Here is an 18,075-nt window from a genome sequence, read left to right as displayed (position 1 = left end):
CAATTTTATCCTTCAATTTAGTATTTAGGGTGTATAATTTGGTATGTATCATAGACAAAAAATGCACATGATTTAAATAAAAAAATTTTAATATATATTGATCATCTAAGAAGTTCATTAAAAATTCTAAAATCAAATTTGACGATATAAATTACGAATGCATTCATACTAATAATTATAATGTATCCAATAGATGCTCATGAAAAAATATGATCTACAACCTATGAAAATCTAAACAAACTAATTTTCTATCCATTTGACCCTTGTAACTAAAAGTCTGGATGGATGTTGGTGAAATTTACATTTGATTCGATTACTGCCTCCACTACACCCCATGCTTTGATTTGGAGGGTTCAATAAGGTTATGACATAAAACAATGTTGGTTAGATTATTGGAAAAGATAACACCCTTGAGAACCTATGTAAATTTAAAAAAACAATAATTTTGTCTATTATGCAGCATAATAGATATTGTTTGAGCATCAAATATTCATTCATAGTTAAGTTGAGTTTTAAATAAAAAAGTTATAATGGATGATACAAAAAAACTAAAATAAAAAAGAAATGATACTAAATTGTAGAAATGATGGGAGCACATATTAAAAATGAGGTGATAAAAAAAAAGATAGTGTAAATGGGATATATATAACAAAAATAGAAGATATAGCAGGTAAATAGACAATGCTAATGTAAAAGAATCAAGAAAAAGTGATGTCAAAAAATGTAACATGTCTATTACTCAACATGCTTGCATTTAAAAAGAGCAAACATCAAATTAATCACTCAACATAAATGAATAGAAAACACAGCCTACCCAAACACTTGCATTGGATAATTACAATGATGAATTACATAATAGGCGCCTCAAACGACATTGAAAGTTACTAGTGGAGAGCTGTGATTTCAAGATTAAGTGGTTTTACTAAATATAACCATCTCATGTTACTAGCACATGAAAAATAATTAATCAAACTAGCTCGACAAAAATTTAAAATAGTTATTTCAATTGCAGGTGCCTTGAACAAAGAAACTTACAAATAGATGAACAGAGAATGGAAGAATCAAAAGAACAATGTAATTAGGATATATTTGGAAAGCTGGAGGAAAGCAAAAGAAACTGCTGAGATCTAATCATATTGCAAAGGTTGTCAACATACACAGGAAAAAACATACATCAAAAGCAGTTCAAGGCTTTAATAAAGCCAATTATGAGATTGTACCAATGTTCGTATATTGTATGCCCTGTCCGCTGCCCTTGAAAAATAAGTAATTCTTCTAGGGAAGATAATTTTAAATAATATTGTTGCCAGCACGTATGAAATAGCAATACTAAATGTTAGAATTTGCTAAATGACAAGCTTATCAACTAAAATCCTTAATGCATCATTTTAGATATAATTTCTATCTATTCCAATGCAAGACAAAGAATTTGTAGTATTGATTCAATAGCAACAAAGAGCCTTTTTCCACTAAGTGGGGCCGGCTACATGAATCCTTTTTCTACATTCTCTCCTATTGAGTATCGTATTTTCATTTAATTCTAATCAATTAATATCATTTTTTATACAACATACCCAAGTCTTTTTTTATCTACCTCTACTTTTCTTAACATAAGTTGTATCTAAGACATCTTCTCACTTAATTGGATAATCAAAAGGTCTACCTTTAATGTGACAAAACCATTTAAGACGACTTTATCTAATTTTGTCTACCATTGGAGCTACACCAACCCTGTCACGCATACATTCGTTCAACATTTTGTCTCTAAGTGAAAAGCCACTCATCCACCTAAGCATTCTCATCTCAACAACACTTAACCTAGTTTCATGCTTCTCTCCAGATCTCACCATCATCTTTTAAAATTTTCCTTGAAGTTGAAGTGGTACTTTCTATCACACAATAGGCCCAATGCATTCATCCATTCAACCATCGAACTTGAATTCTACTAAAAAACATCCCCATCAACATGTTTCAATAAATAATAAATAAATAAATGTGTTTCAAAATAATCAAGAACATGGATCAATACTCAAATTTTTGAAAAAAAAGTTGCATAACTAAAAAAACTAACGTATACGAACATTGGTCTCAGGATCCTTGTCGAAGTTAGAATTGTATGCATTTGAGATACAGCAACTGGAACTTCCGTTGTCTTCCATTTGGCAAGAAATGGGTGGATTTCGTGATATAAAATAACTTGTATCATCTTCACCTTCAGGATGTGGTATAAAAGCGGCCTGGAAAAGGTAACAGTAGATTCCTTAAACGAACAAACAAGCACAGTTAAGATGAATGAACCTCACCTCATGTATCGAGGAAAATAAACATAATTTAGATATAGTTACAGCTGCTTATCTGACATGCTATTGCAGGTTAGCAAATGGCCCAATTACAATGCCGGTTTAATGGCTGCTATATAAGTGCATAAGATGTTAACAATAATAGCACATCTGCTTCATTTAGATATGCAGCTAGGGTTGTAAATAAATTGAGTCGAGTCGAGTGCTTTATTCATTTAAGCTCCCTCAATTATTTTCTTATCGAGTCAAAGCTGAACATGAACCAAGTTTTAAAATATTTTAATATCACATGAGAAATATTAAAGAATGGTAAGATGCTAATTTGATAGTACGAACAGTCTTGAGCCAAAAAAAAATGAGCCCAGGTTAGCAAAAATGGAAAATGCAAGAGAAAAAATAGGAGTACACTCTTACTTAGAAGTAGACCCATAAAAGTACAAAAAAGAAGAGTCAATTTGATGTAAGCTCTTTCACTTGCACAGAAGAACTGAAGAAAGATGAGTTTTTAGAGACCAGAAGGTGGTGAAAGAAATGCTAGCGCACCATTTTTATCATTTATTTTATACGTAGGGAGATTTTTGCACCATCGAATGAGAGAATCTAAAACGAAAGTAATCCTCGAGAGTGAGAAGAAAAAAAATGATCCACAGAATGCATGAACTGAATTAAGCTTTTATTCCAAAACAAGTACTCAACTTCATAATCGACCAATCGAAAAACCATTCATGGCTTAATTTATTGCTTTAACTAATTTAGAATGAGCTACTCCATGAATAAAAGTGACAAACTTATTTTGGTCACAAGCTTTTGGTCTGTTGTTCCCCATAACGATGCAATGTCAACACAAAAAGATCAGGCATGTAGACCTCTTTTAAGATCTACTTGGATTAAAAGAAATGTGAATCGTGATCAATAGAATACTTACAAGATGTGAATAAATTTCAATAAATGTCATAGCAGCTTAGTAAGACATCAAGAATAGGGACAACAAAAAGACCAAGATAAGTGAGATGTCAAAAACGATGTGTATTTTATAAAGTTGGTGTTTAAAATAAGAAGAACAAATACCCATTGTAGGGCTTGTTTAAAAACCTAGTTTTGGGGATAGAACACAGCCATTGCTGGGTCCCAGATGTGACAAGTGCGGGGTTGCGTTAGGTAGTCGACGACCAGGCTAAAAATTTTGTCAAATAACTATGACTAGTTTTGGAGGTAGAGGTGAATATCAGTAATTCTAATATGCATTTTGAGAGTTCAAAAAGGCCAAACTAATTTGGTACAAGAAATAAATTATTCCCATCAACAAGGCTAGGGCTTATCTCAAATACAACTTGCAAAGACGAAAAATATTTGTTATATACTCAAGTGGCAACTTAAAGATCATTATCAGCACGAACCTTCTGCAGTGTTAGATTCTCCCAATCAATTTCTTTAAAAAAAGGATGTGCCTTCACCTAAAAGAAGAATAGTAAAATGAATATCTTCAATACCCCGGTAAATTCTACATAAGGACTCGCCAACTTTTAAAGAATGATGTTGCAAATATTAAGCCTACCTCGGATGCACCTTTAGCACCTAGACGTAGGGCTGGCTCTTGAACAAGTAATCTGCAGTAAATGAGTAACGTACTTATATTCAGTAGCATTTGATAAAATAACAAATTTTCATGATCCCATATAGAAGATTCAAAGTGAATGCAAAGCTCTCCAATGCCCCTAAGTATGTGCAATTTTTTAGTATTCATTAAGTGAATGTTTAAATAAGCTTGCACTAATCTACACATAAATATTTATGAAGGATTACCAAATTCAAATTCCTATCATGAAAGATGTGTAATTGTAGTTACAAAAGGAATGAACAAACTGCAAACAAAAAAGAAACAAAAGCAGAAAAAATAATTTTCTTCTTCAGTTACAAAATCGAGCAACTTCCAACCATTTTTTTAGCATTGAGAGTACCTTTTAGAAATCTTTAAGCAACACTTAGGGTCTGTTTGGGGTAGTTGCAAATGTTTGAAAAAGTTGTTTTTTAAAAATCTGCGGTGGCTATTACAATTTTTTTTATTGAAAAGTAAAATTATAGCTTTCTAGCAGTTATCACAGATAGCCAGGTCTAATGGAAGAAAACAGTTTTTTGAGAATGCACGCAAATTTTCACAAACAAAAAAAAAACTATGGTATAACACACACTGTCACCCCAAACACACAATTAATCATTATGTGTTTTTTTTGTGTTTGTGTGAGTTGGGGAGGGGCAATAAGCAGATATTATTTATCCCTATGTGATGTAGTTGAAAGTAGAACTCGAAACTAAGTTACCTTCTCATTGTCATACTATCATCTGTACCTAAGACATCCACAAAAAATAAAATCATATAAGAAAGATTTGGTTAATAAATAAGATGCAAACTTGCCTAAACCCGCAAAACACTGAAACACTTGGGAACGGTTTGGTTCATTATATTTTGACTTATGATATTAAAAACCAAATCAACAATGAATTATAGTAAAATGACACAAAAAATAGAGGTTGAAGAAGTTAAGCCCCAACAAAACAACACTTAAAATACCCACCCCAAAAAGAGTAACAAAAATTTAAGTACATTCAAAAGAGCCTATTTCCTTAAAATGACTTGTTTGACGTAGCTCCACATCAGGTGCCACTACCAAGCACCCAAACAAGCCCTTATTGTAAGTAATTGTGATATTCTTATCAACATCTTCACCTTATCTTCTGTGACAATTTTAAAGTCATTAAGGGTGAAGCATGAGTCATTTTAGAACTCATTTACCATATCACTTATGTCATTGTTACTAGTTATGTGACATTTTATTTTGATAATTTTATTTTCTTATGAGTCTTATTATATTTAAAGACCTCGAGTAGCAAGTCATTTTTTGCATTTGGGCTATATTTTGTAGGTGACTCATGTAAAAATTTATGCATCAAGTGTTTGTGGACTTGAGTTTGAGCCAACCAAAATCATTCAATAATTTCCTAATTACTTCTGACTTGCCAAATCAGTATCCCGTTGCCATAAACTCCCTTCTCCCAACTTATTAAATATGATCTTTGTAATTAGCCTGTATAAATTAGATTAAAAAATAATAATAAAATAAAAAACTTGCATAAACGAGCTTTGCATAGAACTCACCTAAACTTTCAAACCAAAAGTGATGTTTTAAAACCCATTGCTATCACCCTTACATTTTCCAAGCTAAAAACAATCACCCTCTCCTTAAAACATTGTATAGTTCCCGCTCAAATTTTAAACATACCAATTTCCTTGGATAGAAAGGATAATAATTACATAAATAAATTGCACTTGTAAAACTTGTTCTTTCGTGAGTTTTGCACTACCGAAGGAATACTTCAAAGTCTAGTGAGTACAGCATTTGAAAGACTTTAAAGGGAGGATAATTAATTATATGGCAAACTATTGCTCAAAGAGAACAACCTTTGATTATCTAACATATCTGATATCAAGGTTCCCATAAGACCTTACATTAGAATTTCATTTTAATTAAAATTTACGGTATAAAGTGTCAAGTTTTATATTTGATTTTATCTTGAAAAGCGTCCCAAAAAATAACTTTCCCTCAAGTTAATCAATGGGTTGAGCAAATCCACCAATATCTAAAAGTACAATTAGCTAGTTTAGTGTAATCAATTATTGAATTACATTGCATGGCATCCTGATTGCTCTACATCCATGTTTCTCGATCTAACAATAGCAAATCTAATTATTTAGGACTCAAACATCCATGTTTCTTTTCTATCCTTCATAGAAACAAAAATGAGTAAAATAAGCACGTATTATTTATCCCTATGTGTTGTAGATGAAAGTAAAACTCAAAACTAAGTTATCGTCTCACTATCATACTATCATATGTACCTAAGACATCCACAACAAACAAAGTCATATGGAGAAGATTTGGTCACTAAATAAAATACAAACTTGGCTAAACCTGTTGAACACCGAAAGACTTGGGAACTCTTTGGTTCTTTATGTTTCGGCTTAAGATATTAAAAACCAAATCAACAATGAATTACTAGTTAAATGGCACAAAAAATAGAGGTTGAAGAAGTTAAGCCCCAACAAAACAACAGTTAAAATACCCTCCGCAAAAAGTGTAATAAAAATTAAAGTATATTCAAAAGTACTTATTTCCTGAAAAGGCCTTGTTTGACATAGCTCCACATCAGGTACCACTACCGAGCACCCAAACAAGCCCTTATTTTAAGTAATTGTGATATTCTTGTCAACATCTTCGCCTTATCTTCCATGAAAATTTTATTAAAGTCGTTAAGGGTGATGCATGAGTCATTTTAGAACTCATTTACTATATCACTTAGGTCATTGTTATTAGCTATGTGTCATTTTATTTTGATAATTTTTTTTTCTTATGAGTTTTATTATATATAAAGAACTTGAGTAAGAAGTCATTTTTTGCATTTGGGCTATATTTTGTAGGCGACTGACCTATAAATTTATATATCAAATGTTTGTGGACTTGAATTTGAGCCAACCAAAATCATTCAATCATTTCTTAATTACTTCTAACTTGCCAAATCAGTGTCTCATTTCCATAAACTACCTTTTCCCAACTTATTAAATATGATCTTTGTAATTAGCTTGTATAAATTAGATTAATAATAATAATAATAATAATAAACTTGCATAAATGAGCTTTGCATGGAACTCCCTAAACTTTCAAACCAAAAGTGATGTTTTAAAACCCATCGATATCACCCTTACATTTTCCAAGCTAAAAACGATCACCCCCTCCTTAAAACTTTGTTTAGTTCCCGCTCAAAATTTAAACATACCATTTTCCTTGGATAGAAAGGACAATAATTACATAAATAAATTGCACTTCGAGTGCTCTAAAAACTTGTTCTTTCATAAGCTTTGCACTACCGACTGAAGGATTACTTCAAAGTATAGTGAGCACTGCATTTGGGATGATATATAATTCTATGGAAAAATATTGCTCAAAGAGAATAACCCTTGATTATCTAAGTTTCATATCTGATATCAAGGTTCCCATAAAACCTTACATTAGAATTTTATTTTAATTAAAATTTACAGTATAAAGTTTCAAGTTTTATATTTGATTTTATCTTGAAAAACATCCCAAAAAATAACTTTCTCTCAAGTTAATCAATGGGTTGAACAAATCCACCAATATCTAATAGTGCAATTAGCTAGTCTAGTGTAATCAATTATTGAAATACATTGCATGGCATCCTGATTGCTCTGCATCCATGTTTCTCGATCTAACAGTAGCAACTCTAATTATTTAAGACTCAAACATACTATAACTTAAAATAGAGCAACTCTAAGTTATATATACAATCTAAAATATTTCAACAATCTAAATATCATTAAAATATAGGAATGTAATTTAAAATCTCATTGATGAGAGCACACAAATAAAGTCGTGGGCTCGTTGATAAAACCGCATGCATGGCGTAAAGGGAGTCGCGGGATTCTCCCGACAAGGAGGGCTGATCGGCTCTCCCACGAGGGATTGGAGCTTCCTTTCCAAAAGAGTTTCAATCCTAATTATCTAGGGCTTATATATGTATTTCTTGTTTTTAGTTTTTTAATTTTTGGCATGAGTTTGTTAAGGACACCCACTGGCATCCATTGCTCCCTTAGAGGTCTATATCCAAAGGATTCGGTGGTGTTCTAGTTGTCTCTCTCCCTAGGTAGTGATTATCTTCCCTTATCCCCTTCCACATATTACTCACGTCGCTCCCGGTCACCGTACGTCACTGTAGCAGCCCACAAAGTCATTTCAATTTATGTTTTTTGCAGTTCCAACCACTGCCATCGCTCTCCCCTCTTTCCTCTTTGCTGCCATTGTAGTTCCGGCACTCCACTTTCACTGCCGCCATTATTCCCTCCCCCACCTTGCTAATTCAACCACCACCTTGCTAATTCAACCACTGTCCGGCCATCCATAACCCTGTTGTCATTCGAAAAAAAGCACACCTGCTGTTTTTCTGTTGTCCCTCGGCCGTTCCAGCCTTTCCCACTACGCCTTGCTGCTCCGTTTGCCACCCCACTTGCTGCCCTCGCTGTTTCAGCCCTCTGGTTCATTTCCAACACGATTTCAGCCCCTCATTTTGTTGTTCCAATCACCTACAACCCATTTCAGCTATCTATCTTCCCTCTCCAACCACCTAACTGACCTCTACCACCCATGGATTGAGCTCTACTGTGAGTTTATTTAGTGTTTGCTGTAATTTCTCTTTTCAAGTGTATTTGATTGTAACCATTTATTTGCTTTCAATAATAATATTGATTTTCCTATTGTGGTTTCAGTTAATCAGATATCACTCATAATAATTAAATCCAATCTATCCAAAATCATAGCCTAAAAATATTAATTTAGATAGTATTTTCTTTGTTGGTTGACAAGATGTTATCTTACATCTAAACAAAATGATGCAGCCTAAACGGTCTAACATCAAATCTGATTTAATGTCTTGAGGTCTAAGCTTTTCTAATGCAGATATAAAATGAGATAAGAAAATCATGAAAATACATAAATTACATATATAAACTCCTAATTTAAAAAGTACTCGTTAGTTTTAACTAAAATGGATAATACAAAAAGAATCCATGTACATTATAAAATAACAATTTAATAGAAAAAAATCAAGAGCCACAATAAACTCCAAAATTAATTGAAAATAGCCTCTCTAAAAAAAAAATAGATTTTATCCAACATAAAAAAATTCAATGCACGAAAATCAATAACATGATTTATAAAGAAAAAAATGTATAAATAGAAAAAAAACACAACCAAGCTCTCTCCAAAACAATTGTACAGTATAATAGTCAAATAGTAAACATCGAAAGAAGTAATAACAAATCCAACTAAAACTTTATTTAAAAATAACTCGATTATATTTTCATATATACAAGATTTAAAAAAGCAAAATCAATATACAAGACATTTTGCCTTACCAAGACCAGGCTAAGCCTTGAGCGGTTTAAGACACAAGACTCAAATTGAAAAAAAAAAAATACTTGCAAAATTAAAAATAATTAAGAAATGTAAGTATCATCACATAAAAAATAAAGGAAATAATTAAATGAAAACTAGGAATCGAATCAAAAAGTCTAAAGTATATTTTATAAAAAAAGAAAAAGAAAAAGATTTTTTTTTTTAAATAAAATCTTACTCCATCATAAAAGCACACTACCACTTAATCGCTTATAGACTCATTCTCCCTTGCTTGTTGCACTCCCCGCTCACAAAACTCAAGGCAACACACTCACGCAACCTATTCACAACCCTCTCTTTCAATCAGAGCATTAAATCCAAACCGAAAAATTTTAAACTAGAATATGTTATATCCTGTAATAGATATATCTTAATATCATCTAACAAAAGATTCTTCTAATTCTTATAATATTATGACATTAGGGGTTCACCTCAAATGAATCAAAATAATTTTTTAAGGTGCCTTAGGATAAGGTGCGTTTCTTTTTTTTTTATTCATATCTAAATATTAAAAGGCACTTGTTTATAATTACAAATCCTTGTATGAAAATCTCTTTCTTATTTAAACGCAAAGCAAAAATATCAATAGCAAAGAAAATACAAAGATCACATAATCTGTAAAATAATTGTTTATAAAATGAATCATAGCCCCAACAAGTAAGAGATGATCATGGAAGTTGGTGAAAAAAAATTGCCAAAAAGTATGAGACCTAGTCGTAAAAATCAGTTGTGAAAGTCAGCAACAGAATCGCCAATAATATTTTTGAAGACCCGCAAATTATGAATATAAATGACCACCTATCTTTGAAGAAGAAATTTCTAAAACAAGCAAATGTTGAGTAAACAATGAATTTTGTTACTGAGAAGAAATGCAAAATCTCCAAAGGTAACGAAAGGTTCACAGATAGTAGAAAGAGTTTTGTATCATTATACTAAATACTTGTAACCAAGAAGTCTAACTGATCTCTTTTTCAAATTCAACTAGACCAACATGTAGAAGACTTAACAAATAATACTGAATACATCAAAAAATTAATGAAGATTAACTCAAAATGTGATTTTTAACTTTATGGGACAAAAGTCCCATAAACTTCAGTACACTAAAAAATTACAAAACTAGCTATTGATACCTAATTTCATAACCCTCTAAGAATTGAAACATCTCTTCTCTTCCATTTAAATCAATCATTTTTCCTAAAATATCGGTTGTGTAACACTCACAAACAGCTACCATTAAGATGAAATTAATCATTTAAAGACAATTCACAGAAATGAACAATGAGAAAGAAGATAAAAGGATTTCGCTTTATATTGCAAGGAAATATGAGGACAACAAAGATACAGCAGTGTAGTAATAAATGTTGAACAACTAGCAATAAAAAAACTCACCGTTAAATCGATCCACCATCTTTTAAAATAAATTCAAAAACTATATGCGCGTACGCTTCAAAAAGGCTCAATTATACTGTGATACTAATACCAAGATTCAAATTTTAAGTTAGCAAAACATGCAAATTAACTGCAAGAATATTAATACATTATGAGTTAAGGCTATGATAAGCACCACCTTTTGTTATTAAGATATTTTGTTCTAGGACTATTTGCTCAATAATATTATGCAGTCCACGATCAGATTTTCCCAAACAAATGTATCAAAATCTCAGGTATATTACATATGGATTAACACCTAATACATAAACAAATTAAAATCAACCACATAGTCCACAACTTATGATATACAAAAATAAAAGAATGCTAACACTAAAAAATGTTCTGAAAGACCTTTCAATTAAATCGTTGGCCTCCGGCGACATATCATCAGGAATGTGAGGCCATGGAATTTTTCTATTTAAAATGTTGTCAAAGATCATCTGTACATAAGGAAGGAAATAGTCAAATATAAGTACTACAATATTAGCACAACATGAACAAAGAAAAAATAGCAGATATAAAAAATATAATAATAAGCATTAACAAAGAGGATGAAACATGAAAAACAGAAAAAGAAAAAGGACAAAATCAGAATGTCCAGTATGGATAGAAAGTGAAAGAGGCCATCATCAAATATCTCTAAACGGAATGTACAAGACCTGGAAGTTTTAGAGTGCGGAGAACTACCAATAAACCTTCCATAAAATGTTACTACTTACTAGTAAAAGAAAACTGCTAAGCTTATTGGCCAATCTGTAAAGAATTTAACGAGATGAGTATAGAGCTTATTATAATACGGCAGAGAAAATATTTTTCACAAAAATAAAAAAATCAACATGTCATCCAATCTAAATATAAGTGAATATATTTAAAGCTGATCTTATTTTTGGTTCTACTATTTATGCATATTCTCCATAAGCCGTCTTGATTAAGATTGAGTAGGGACATCACAAAGACCAAGGCTCTCCTGAAGAAAACCATTGCTAAGAAGCTCATCTACTTGTTTCTAAAATTTTGGGTCCTTCGGTGGGTTCATTTTTGTAGTGTGGGAGAATGGGAAGCTGGTAACCAAAGATTAGACCTTCAGAATGTTGCGCTTGCATGGGAGGAGCGCTTAAGGAAATCCTTATGCGGTATGTCTCTAAACTCAAATCAAAGACCACAACATGTATATGAGTTGAGGTTTAGGTTAAGTTTTTAACATGTAAATAATGAATAGTAATCAGGTTTAAGAATTCTCACGAATAATCTAGCCATATATTAAACAAATATTTATATAAATTTTCAGCTGCAGGATGTTGGAATGTCATATCACTGTAAGAAACCTTTTAACAATCAACACATTCGAAGTTCCTACCAATTAAATGATCATTTCAAAGGTACAGCGTGAAGCTCCTACAAAGCTTGATAAGCAAAAGTGAAATCAGAACTAGTTGGGGAAATAGTGAAAACACAAAACTAAAAATTCACTAATATTAAAATAGGGTTACAACATGACTCGAATAGAAAATAACAGCACAAACACAAAACGACACAAGCAAACACTCTTAATGTATTCCAATGTATGGTGGAGGTCGGCAAGGTGGGTCGGGATGGCTTGCGGGGGTGGTGAGCGACAAAATACTGGCAGCGGCAAGGGGAAAGGTACATAACCATAAGGACACCAAGTGGAAAGAATTTAGGTGGTCGGCAACGGTAGTAGGGTGGATGGGAGGAGCTTGAACAGAGTTAGGAAGGCGGGGCAACAGTAATAGCCGGAAAGAAAGGTTAATGGTTAAGTGTTGGGGTTACGGAGGAAGAGTTCAGTGGCTGGGGAGAGGGAAGGAGAAAGTTTGGAAATGGTTAAAAAAGAAAGATACAATCACCACCTCGGAAAGGATAGAACCGAAGAACCACCAACTCCTCGGATACAGCCCGCAAAGGAGATCTAAAACTGATTACACTCAGAACTGACTCCCACATACTCAAGGACAGCAATTTATAGGCTGAAAAGAAATTTCTACACAAAAGGAGAGGGGGAAAACAATAAGAATCCAGAAAATCCAAAATTCCACTGTTGATACCCATCTATCGCGCGGGTTCACAATCTTTCTCATTGCTTGCGCGGGTTCTCTCGCTATGGCGAGTTCGCGCAGGATCGCGATCTCGCTGTTCCATAAGCTTCGTGAGTTCGCGGGCCCTTTCCCACGGAAACAAAGCGACCGCAATCGAGCGTTGTCTTAGCGTCGCGCCTGCGTCAGTCTCCTAGAGTTGGGAGAGCTTCGACTTCATTGGCCAAAGCTTCCGTTTCGATGTCATCAACCTTGGATCCCACTGGCGATTGCACTGCAGCTCGAGGTATCTGAGGGTCTACTCTATCTTGTGAGTAAATGTCCATATCAATCTCTCATTCTAAGGTCGTGCACCATGTCTATACTGGTGAATCTTCTCAGAGTAACCTATAATCGATTCAATCGAGCGTGTAGTGAGAGTAATCAGACCCCTTCGCACCGCGGTGGTGTTGCTGGTGCGGTGGCCCCCCTGACATAGCTTTCGTCGTATCTATCCAGTATTGGGCGCAGGTGGCTCGGTCCTCTCGTCTGGTGTCATCAATAAAACTAATTCTACCGACGATGTTCTACTGAAAAGGGATCATGTGACCCTGGCCTCTGTCGAAGAAAGGAGGGTGATGTGCTTCCCTTCCTTGGTAAAAGAATACATGTTTTAATATCTGTCGTGATGAGGCATTCGGTCAAATTGCCACGGTTGTCCCAATAAGAGGCGAGGCATCCATAGGGACTACGTCACATCACAACTGGTCTTGCAGTTGGCCTCCAATAAAAAATTCTACCCAACATCTTCAGTTGATGCTGACCTGATTCTCCTTCAGCCATGTCAGTGAATATGGCTGGGAATATCCCAGAGTTGCGAGTCCTAATTTCTTTATCATCTGTGTCGACACCACGTTCTTGCTGCTTCCGCCATCGATTGGATTGCAAATCTTTCTTTTTACAGTGCAGCGAGTGTAGAATATGTTGTAACAAAGCCACTGACAATACCTCGTGCCCTTGATTTGTAGGATTCGTCGAATCACGAGCGCCTCTCCATCTGAGGAAGCTGATACTCATCATGTTCCTCGGCTTTCTCTTCATAGCTAATTTTTTTTTACGGTGCCTTGATATGAGTGTGAATACCCTGCTCGTGGGGCAACTGGAGGCAATGTTGTCGTAGTTGTGGCATCGAAAGCACTTACTGTATGGCACCGTGTTGGTGGAGTTGCCCTCTCCTGTTTCTTTCCGCTTTAATCTGTAGAGTCATTCCTCTATCCAGGCTTGCCTGTGCCTCTTGAGAGATCTCTGTCGGTCGTGATAATTGTAGAAGACAGCCTGCCTGGAGGTTTTTGCTAGAAAGATGATTGTTGCCAACTTTGACTTGTTGATTTTCCACCTTCAAGGTTATTGTCTAAATATCTCCTAGTGTTTAGTATGGCTGTAACTGTAACACATCATTGATGGCGGGTATAAGACCCTCGAGATATTGGGCTATCATATGTTCCTTTGGCTCCGTCGGCTCACATTTCATCTGCAAGTGATTGAATTGAAGAGCGAACTCGTCAAGCGAAAATCCCTCTGTTGCAAGTTGTGGAGTTTTAGAAACATAACTTGGCGATAGTGGGGTGGGGGGTACTTTTTCAGCATTACTTTTATCTTCTCCCATCTAGTGATCTTTCACGACATTCCCTCTTCCTCAGTCTCTGCACATTTTCCCATCACTGGGAAGCGCTCTTCTTTAGTTTAATAATGGCTAGCTTGATCCGTCTGTCTTTTAGTACATCTTTATATTCGAAAATTCGTTTAATGGATTGCAACCAGTCGATAAACTCATCAGAATCCATACCTCCTTCAAACTCTGGAAGGTCCATCTTGATGTCAAAGTCGCGTTAACCTCCATAAGGAGCCTCTTCTCTCGGCCTCCTCTGATATTGGGTACCAAAACGGCACGGCCAATATTCTTCGTTGTTGTGACCTTCCCTGTGGAACGGATAAAGATCCTCGTTACTGCCTTCCCCATGACTCACTCGATCACGGTCGAAGGTAATCTCTTCCTGGTTCTCGTCATCTAGCTCGACTGATCTCCGTTACAGACGAGGAATTTCATGTTGGATCTCTTCCCGAGCAGAGTCTCATGCATCTCTCCCAAGTTACATAACTAGAGTTGAGAATTGTAAGAAAAAAAATTGATGGAGGTCGATTGGGCAAGGACGGGTGCTGCGGAACCCTAGAATAGGACTAGGGTTGAGCTAGCTTTAAGACCAAATGATATCAGAACTACTAGAAGAATTAGTAGAAACACAAAAACAAACTTCATTAATATTAAAATAAGATTACAACATGTCTCAAACAAAAAAATAACACAAACACAAAACAACACAATTCCAATGGGTGGTGGAGGTCAGCGAGGTGGGTCGGGATGGCTAGCGGAGGTGGTGACAGTGATAAAATATTGTTGGCAGCGAAAGGAAATGTGTGGAACCGTAAGTACAGCGAGTGAGAAGGATTTTAGGTGGTCGACAGCGGTAGTGGTGTGGATGGGAGGAGCTTTAACGGAGTTAGGAAGGCAGTGCAGTAGTAATAACCGGTACAAAGGGGTAATGGTTGAGCGTCGGGGTGACGAAGGGAGAGTTCGGCTGCTGGGAAGAGGGAAGGGAGAAGGTTTGGAAAAGGTAAAAAAGAAAAGATATAATCACCATAGCGGAGAGGATACAGCCGAAGCACCACCAACTCCTTGAATACAACCCACAAAGGGGCAAGAGACTCCACATAGGAGATCTGAAACTCAACACACTCAGAACTGACTCTCACATACTCAAGGACAAATTTATCAGCTTTAAAGAAACTTCTACATAAAAGGGGAGAGGGGGAAGGCATGAAGAATCCAGAAAATCCAAAATTTCACCATTGACACCCATCTAGATCGCGCAGGTTCGCGATCCTCGCTCTCGCGCGGGTTCTCCCGCTATTGCGAGTTCCCGCGGGATCGCGATCTCGCTGTTCCGTGGGGCTTTGCGAGTTTGCGGGCCCCTTTCCCGCGGAAACAAAGCACCCGTATTGGGCGCAGCCCTAGCAATGTGCCTGCGTCAAAATGGTTCCACATGTACCCCAAGCAAACTCTCAAGCTCAAGATGTTAGGCGTCATGAGCAAGTAATTGATTTCTTACTTCTAAGCACAGCAAATGAAGCTCTGTTAAAAAATCCAATGGCATACAGTCATGCTTTGGAGTCATAAAATCATAGTTCCCAAGCAAACTATTATGGATCACTGGCCCAAAAACTCGTCAGAGTAGATAGGAAACAGGGAGGGGAATTTTTTTTTTCATGATGGATGGATAACATTCCTAGTGAAAAACTAAACCACAGATAGTATCAAACCAAGTAGTCTAAAACCTAGTTCACAGCATTCCTTTCAAATAAGACGTTACGAAAACAGATTATCTACTAAGATGACACTGGCATTTGCATAATAATTACCAAACCCTATAGAGAACTGCCTCTATCCTGCATTCATCCAAAACAATTCAGAACACCTCATTAAAGGTGAACTACATTTCACAGCATAAATGTTCTAAGATGCAGGAAAGATATAAGGATTACCTCAGGGAGCCTAGCTGTGAAAGGTGGGATCCCAGTTATAAGCTCAAATAAGATAACTCCCACTGACCACCAGTCTGCAGCATAATCTGTAGAAAGAATGTCCGAGTTAAATCTAACTACATGTAAATTGAAATAAAGGTTGAAAAGTGGGTTAAAAAAAACCATGTCCGGCTCCAAGAAGAATTTCAGGGGCCAAATAATCAGGTGTCCCAACAGCAGAACCCTGACTCTCTCTTCTACCCTGTTGAGTGCTTTCTGAGGAATCCAATGGAGCTGGTCCTGATATTGTAGTCGACATGTGGATGGCACTATTGATTAGTCCAATCTTTGACATTCCAAAATCTGTAAGCTGTTTAATGTAGGTATTAGCAAGCACCTCCGTAGAATCTTTTATGTACAGATTAAAATTTTGTAATTTATTATAAATTAATAAATAATGAAGGAAATATTTTAAAAATAAATTTTATGATAAGATACCATCTTGCCTAAATGTCTGTTTAAATTTAAATTCAAACAGATGAAGAAATCTCTAAGTTATAAAACAACAAAGATACCATGTTAAAAATTTGACTTCAAACCTTGATGTGTCCATCATTAGCTATGAGTATGTTGTCCGGCTTTAAATCACGATGTATAATTCCAAGTGAATGCAAATAATCTAATGCAAGAACCTGAGAATATAATAACATTACAATGAAAGACTTCAATTATGTAAATTGTTGAAGGATGGGTTTAGAGAAAACCAGTTCTGCTATATAAATGCGAACAATATCTTCATCTAAGCAACCAACTTTACGAAGTAGAGAATACAGATCACCTCCATTTAGGTACTCCATAACAAGATAAAGGTTTTCTCTACATGTGAACGAGTAGTAGAATCTCACCTGCAAAAAAAAATAGCTTATGCACTGTTAGCTGAAAAAAAATGATAAGCGGTTCAACTTAGAAGCGGAAGAGAGTTGGTAGGTAGGATTCAAAAAGAAACTGAAAAAGAGCTCAGGTCACATGGAATCGATCATAAGCAATATATAAAAGAATTTCAGTAAAATAAACAACCACTTAAGAAAAAATAAAAATTAAAGAACCAACCTTTTCAAGCATGGTTCATTGCAGTCCACACCACCAAAATAAGAGAGAAGAGGAAGGAGCAAAAATAACAAAGAAAGAAAAAGAAAACTGACAGCCCAAATCTAAAGCCACCTATTTACACATTCACATTGACAAGTAATGAAATAATGGAAAATATAGTGGAATTTTAAAGCACATTCTATGGCACGATACTATATAGCAAGAAATAACTAGGAGCAGCAAAAATACAGGATCGAGGAGCTAGGAAGCAAATGAATTCTATAAAACGATACAAGAAACAAAGATGCATGAAAAAAAAAAGAGAGCATAACATGCCATGATGGAAAGACACAATAAAGACTCAAATATTGCTGGTTAAAAGAAGCTAACTTGTATTTGATATGAAACTAAAAATTTACCACAAATGGATTTCTGACAGTGATCAAAATGTTACGTTCGGCCACTATACGCTCAACATCATTCTTCCGTATCATAGCCAACTTCTTCAAAACCTGGATCAAAAGCACTCTAACATCTTTAAAAAAGACATAAGAACATATTTTTCTCACATAATCCTAAAGTAAATTATAGAAGCACTTCAAAATGTATTTTTTTCATTATTCT

The 18,075-nt window shown here is 35.0% G+C and overlaps 1 protein-coding gene across 3 annotated transcripts in view; it reads right to left on the bottom strand.

Annotated features, from left to right (window-relative positions):
- LOC110031601 (probable serine/threonine protein kinase IRE4) overlaps positions 1 to 18,075 on the bottom strand; it is a 73,129-nt gene that overhangs the window by 11,515 nt on the left and 43,539 nt on the right. For all 3 annotated transcript variants that reach the window (XM_020734876.1, XM_020734877.1, XM_020734878.1), the window contains 9 exons: positions 17,871 to 17,963; positions 17,127 to 17,267; positions 16,962 to 17,054; positions 16,546 to 16,732; positions 16,384 to 16,469; positions 11,105 to 11,193; positions 3,856 to 3,907; positions 3,698 to 3,754; positions 2,082 to 2,237 (listed from right to left, as the gene is read on the bottom strand). In XM_020734876.1, coding sequence (XP_020590535.1) covers positions 2,082 to 2,237; positions 3,698 to 3,754; positions 3,856 to 3,907; positions 11,105 to 11,193; positions 16,384 to 16,469; positions 16,546 to 16,732; positions 16,962 to 17,054; positions 17,127 to 17,267; positions 17,871 to 17,963 — 954 coding nt within the window. The remainder of the gene's footprint in view (positions 1 to 2,081; positions 2,238 to 3,697; positions 3,755 to 3,855; positions 3,908 to 11,104; positions 11,194 to 16,383; positions 16,470 to 16,545; positions 16,733 to 16,961; positions 17,055 to 17,126; positions 17,268 to 17,870; positions 17,964 to 18,075) is intronic.

This window comes from Phalaenopsis equestris, unplaced genomic scaffold, assembly GCF_001263595.1.
Source record: "Phalaenopsis equestris unplaced genomic scaffold, ASM126359v1 Scaffold000840, whole genome shotgun sequence".
NCBI classification, from domain to species: domain Eukaryota; kingdom Viridiplantae; phylum Streptophyta; class Magnoliopsida; order Asparagales; family Orchidaceae; genus Phalaenopsis; species Phalaenopsis equestris.
Note: the sequence above shows the minus strand (reverse complement) of the source record. Positions and strands in the feature narration are given on the sequence as shown.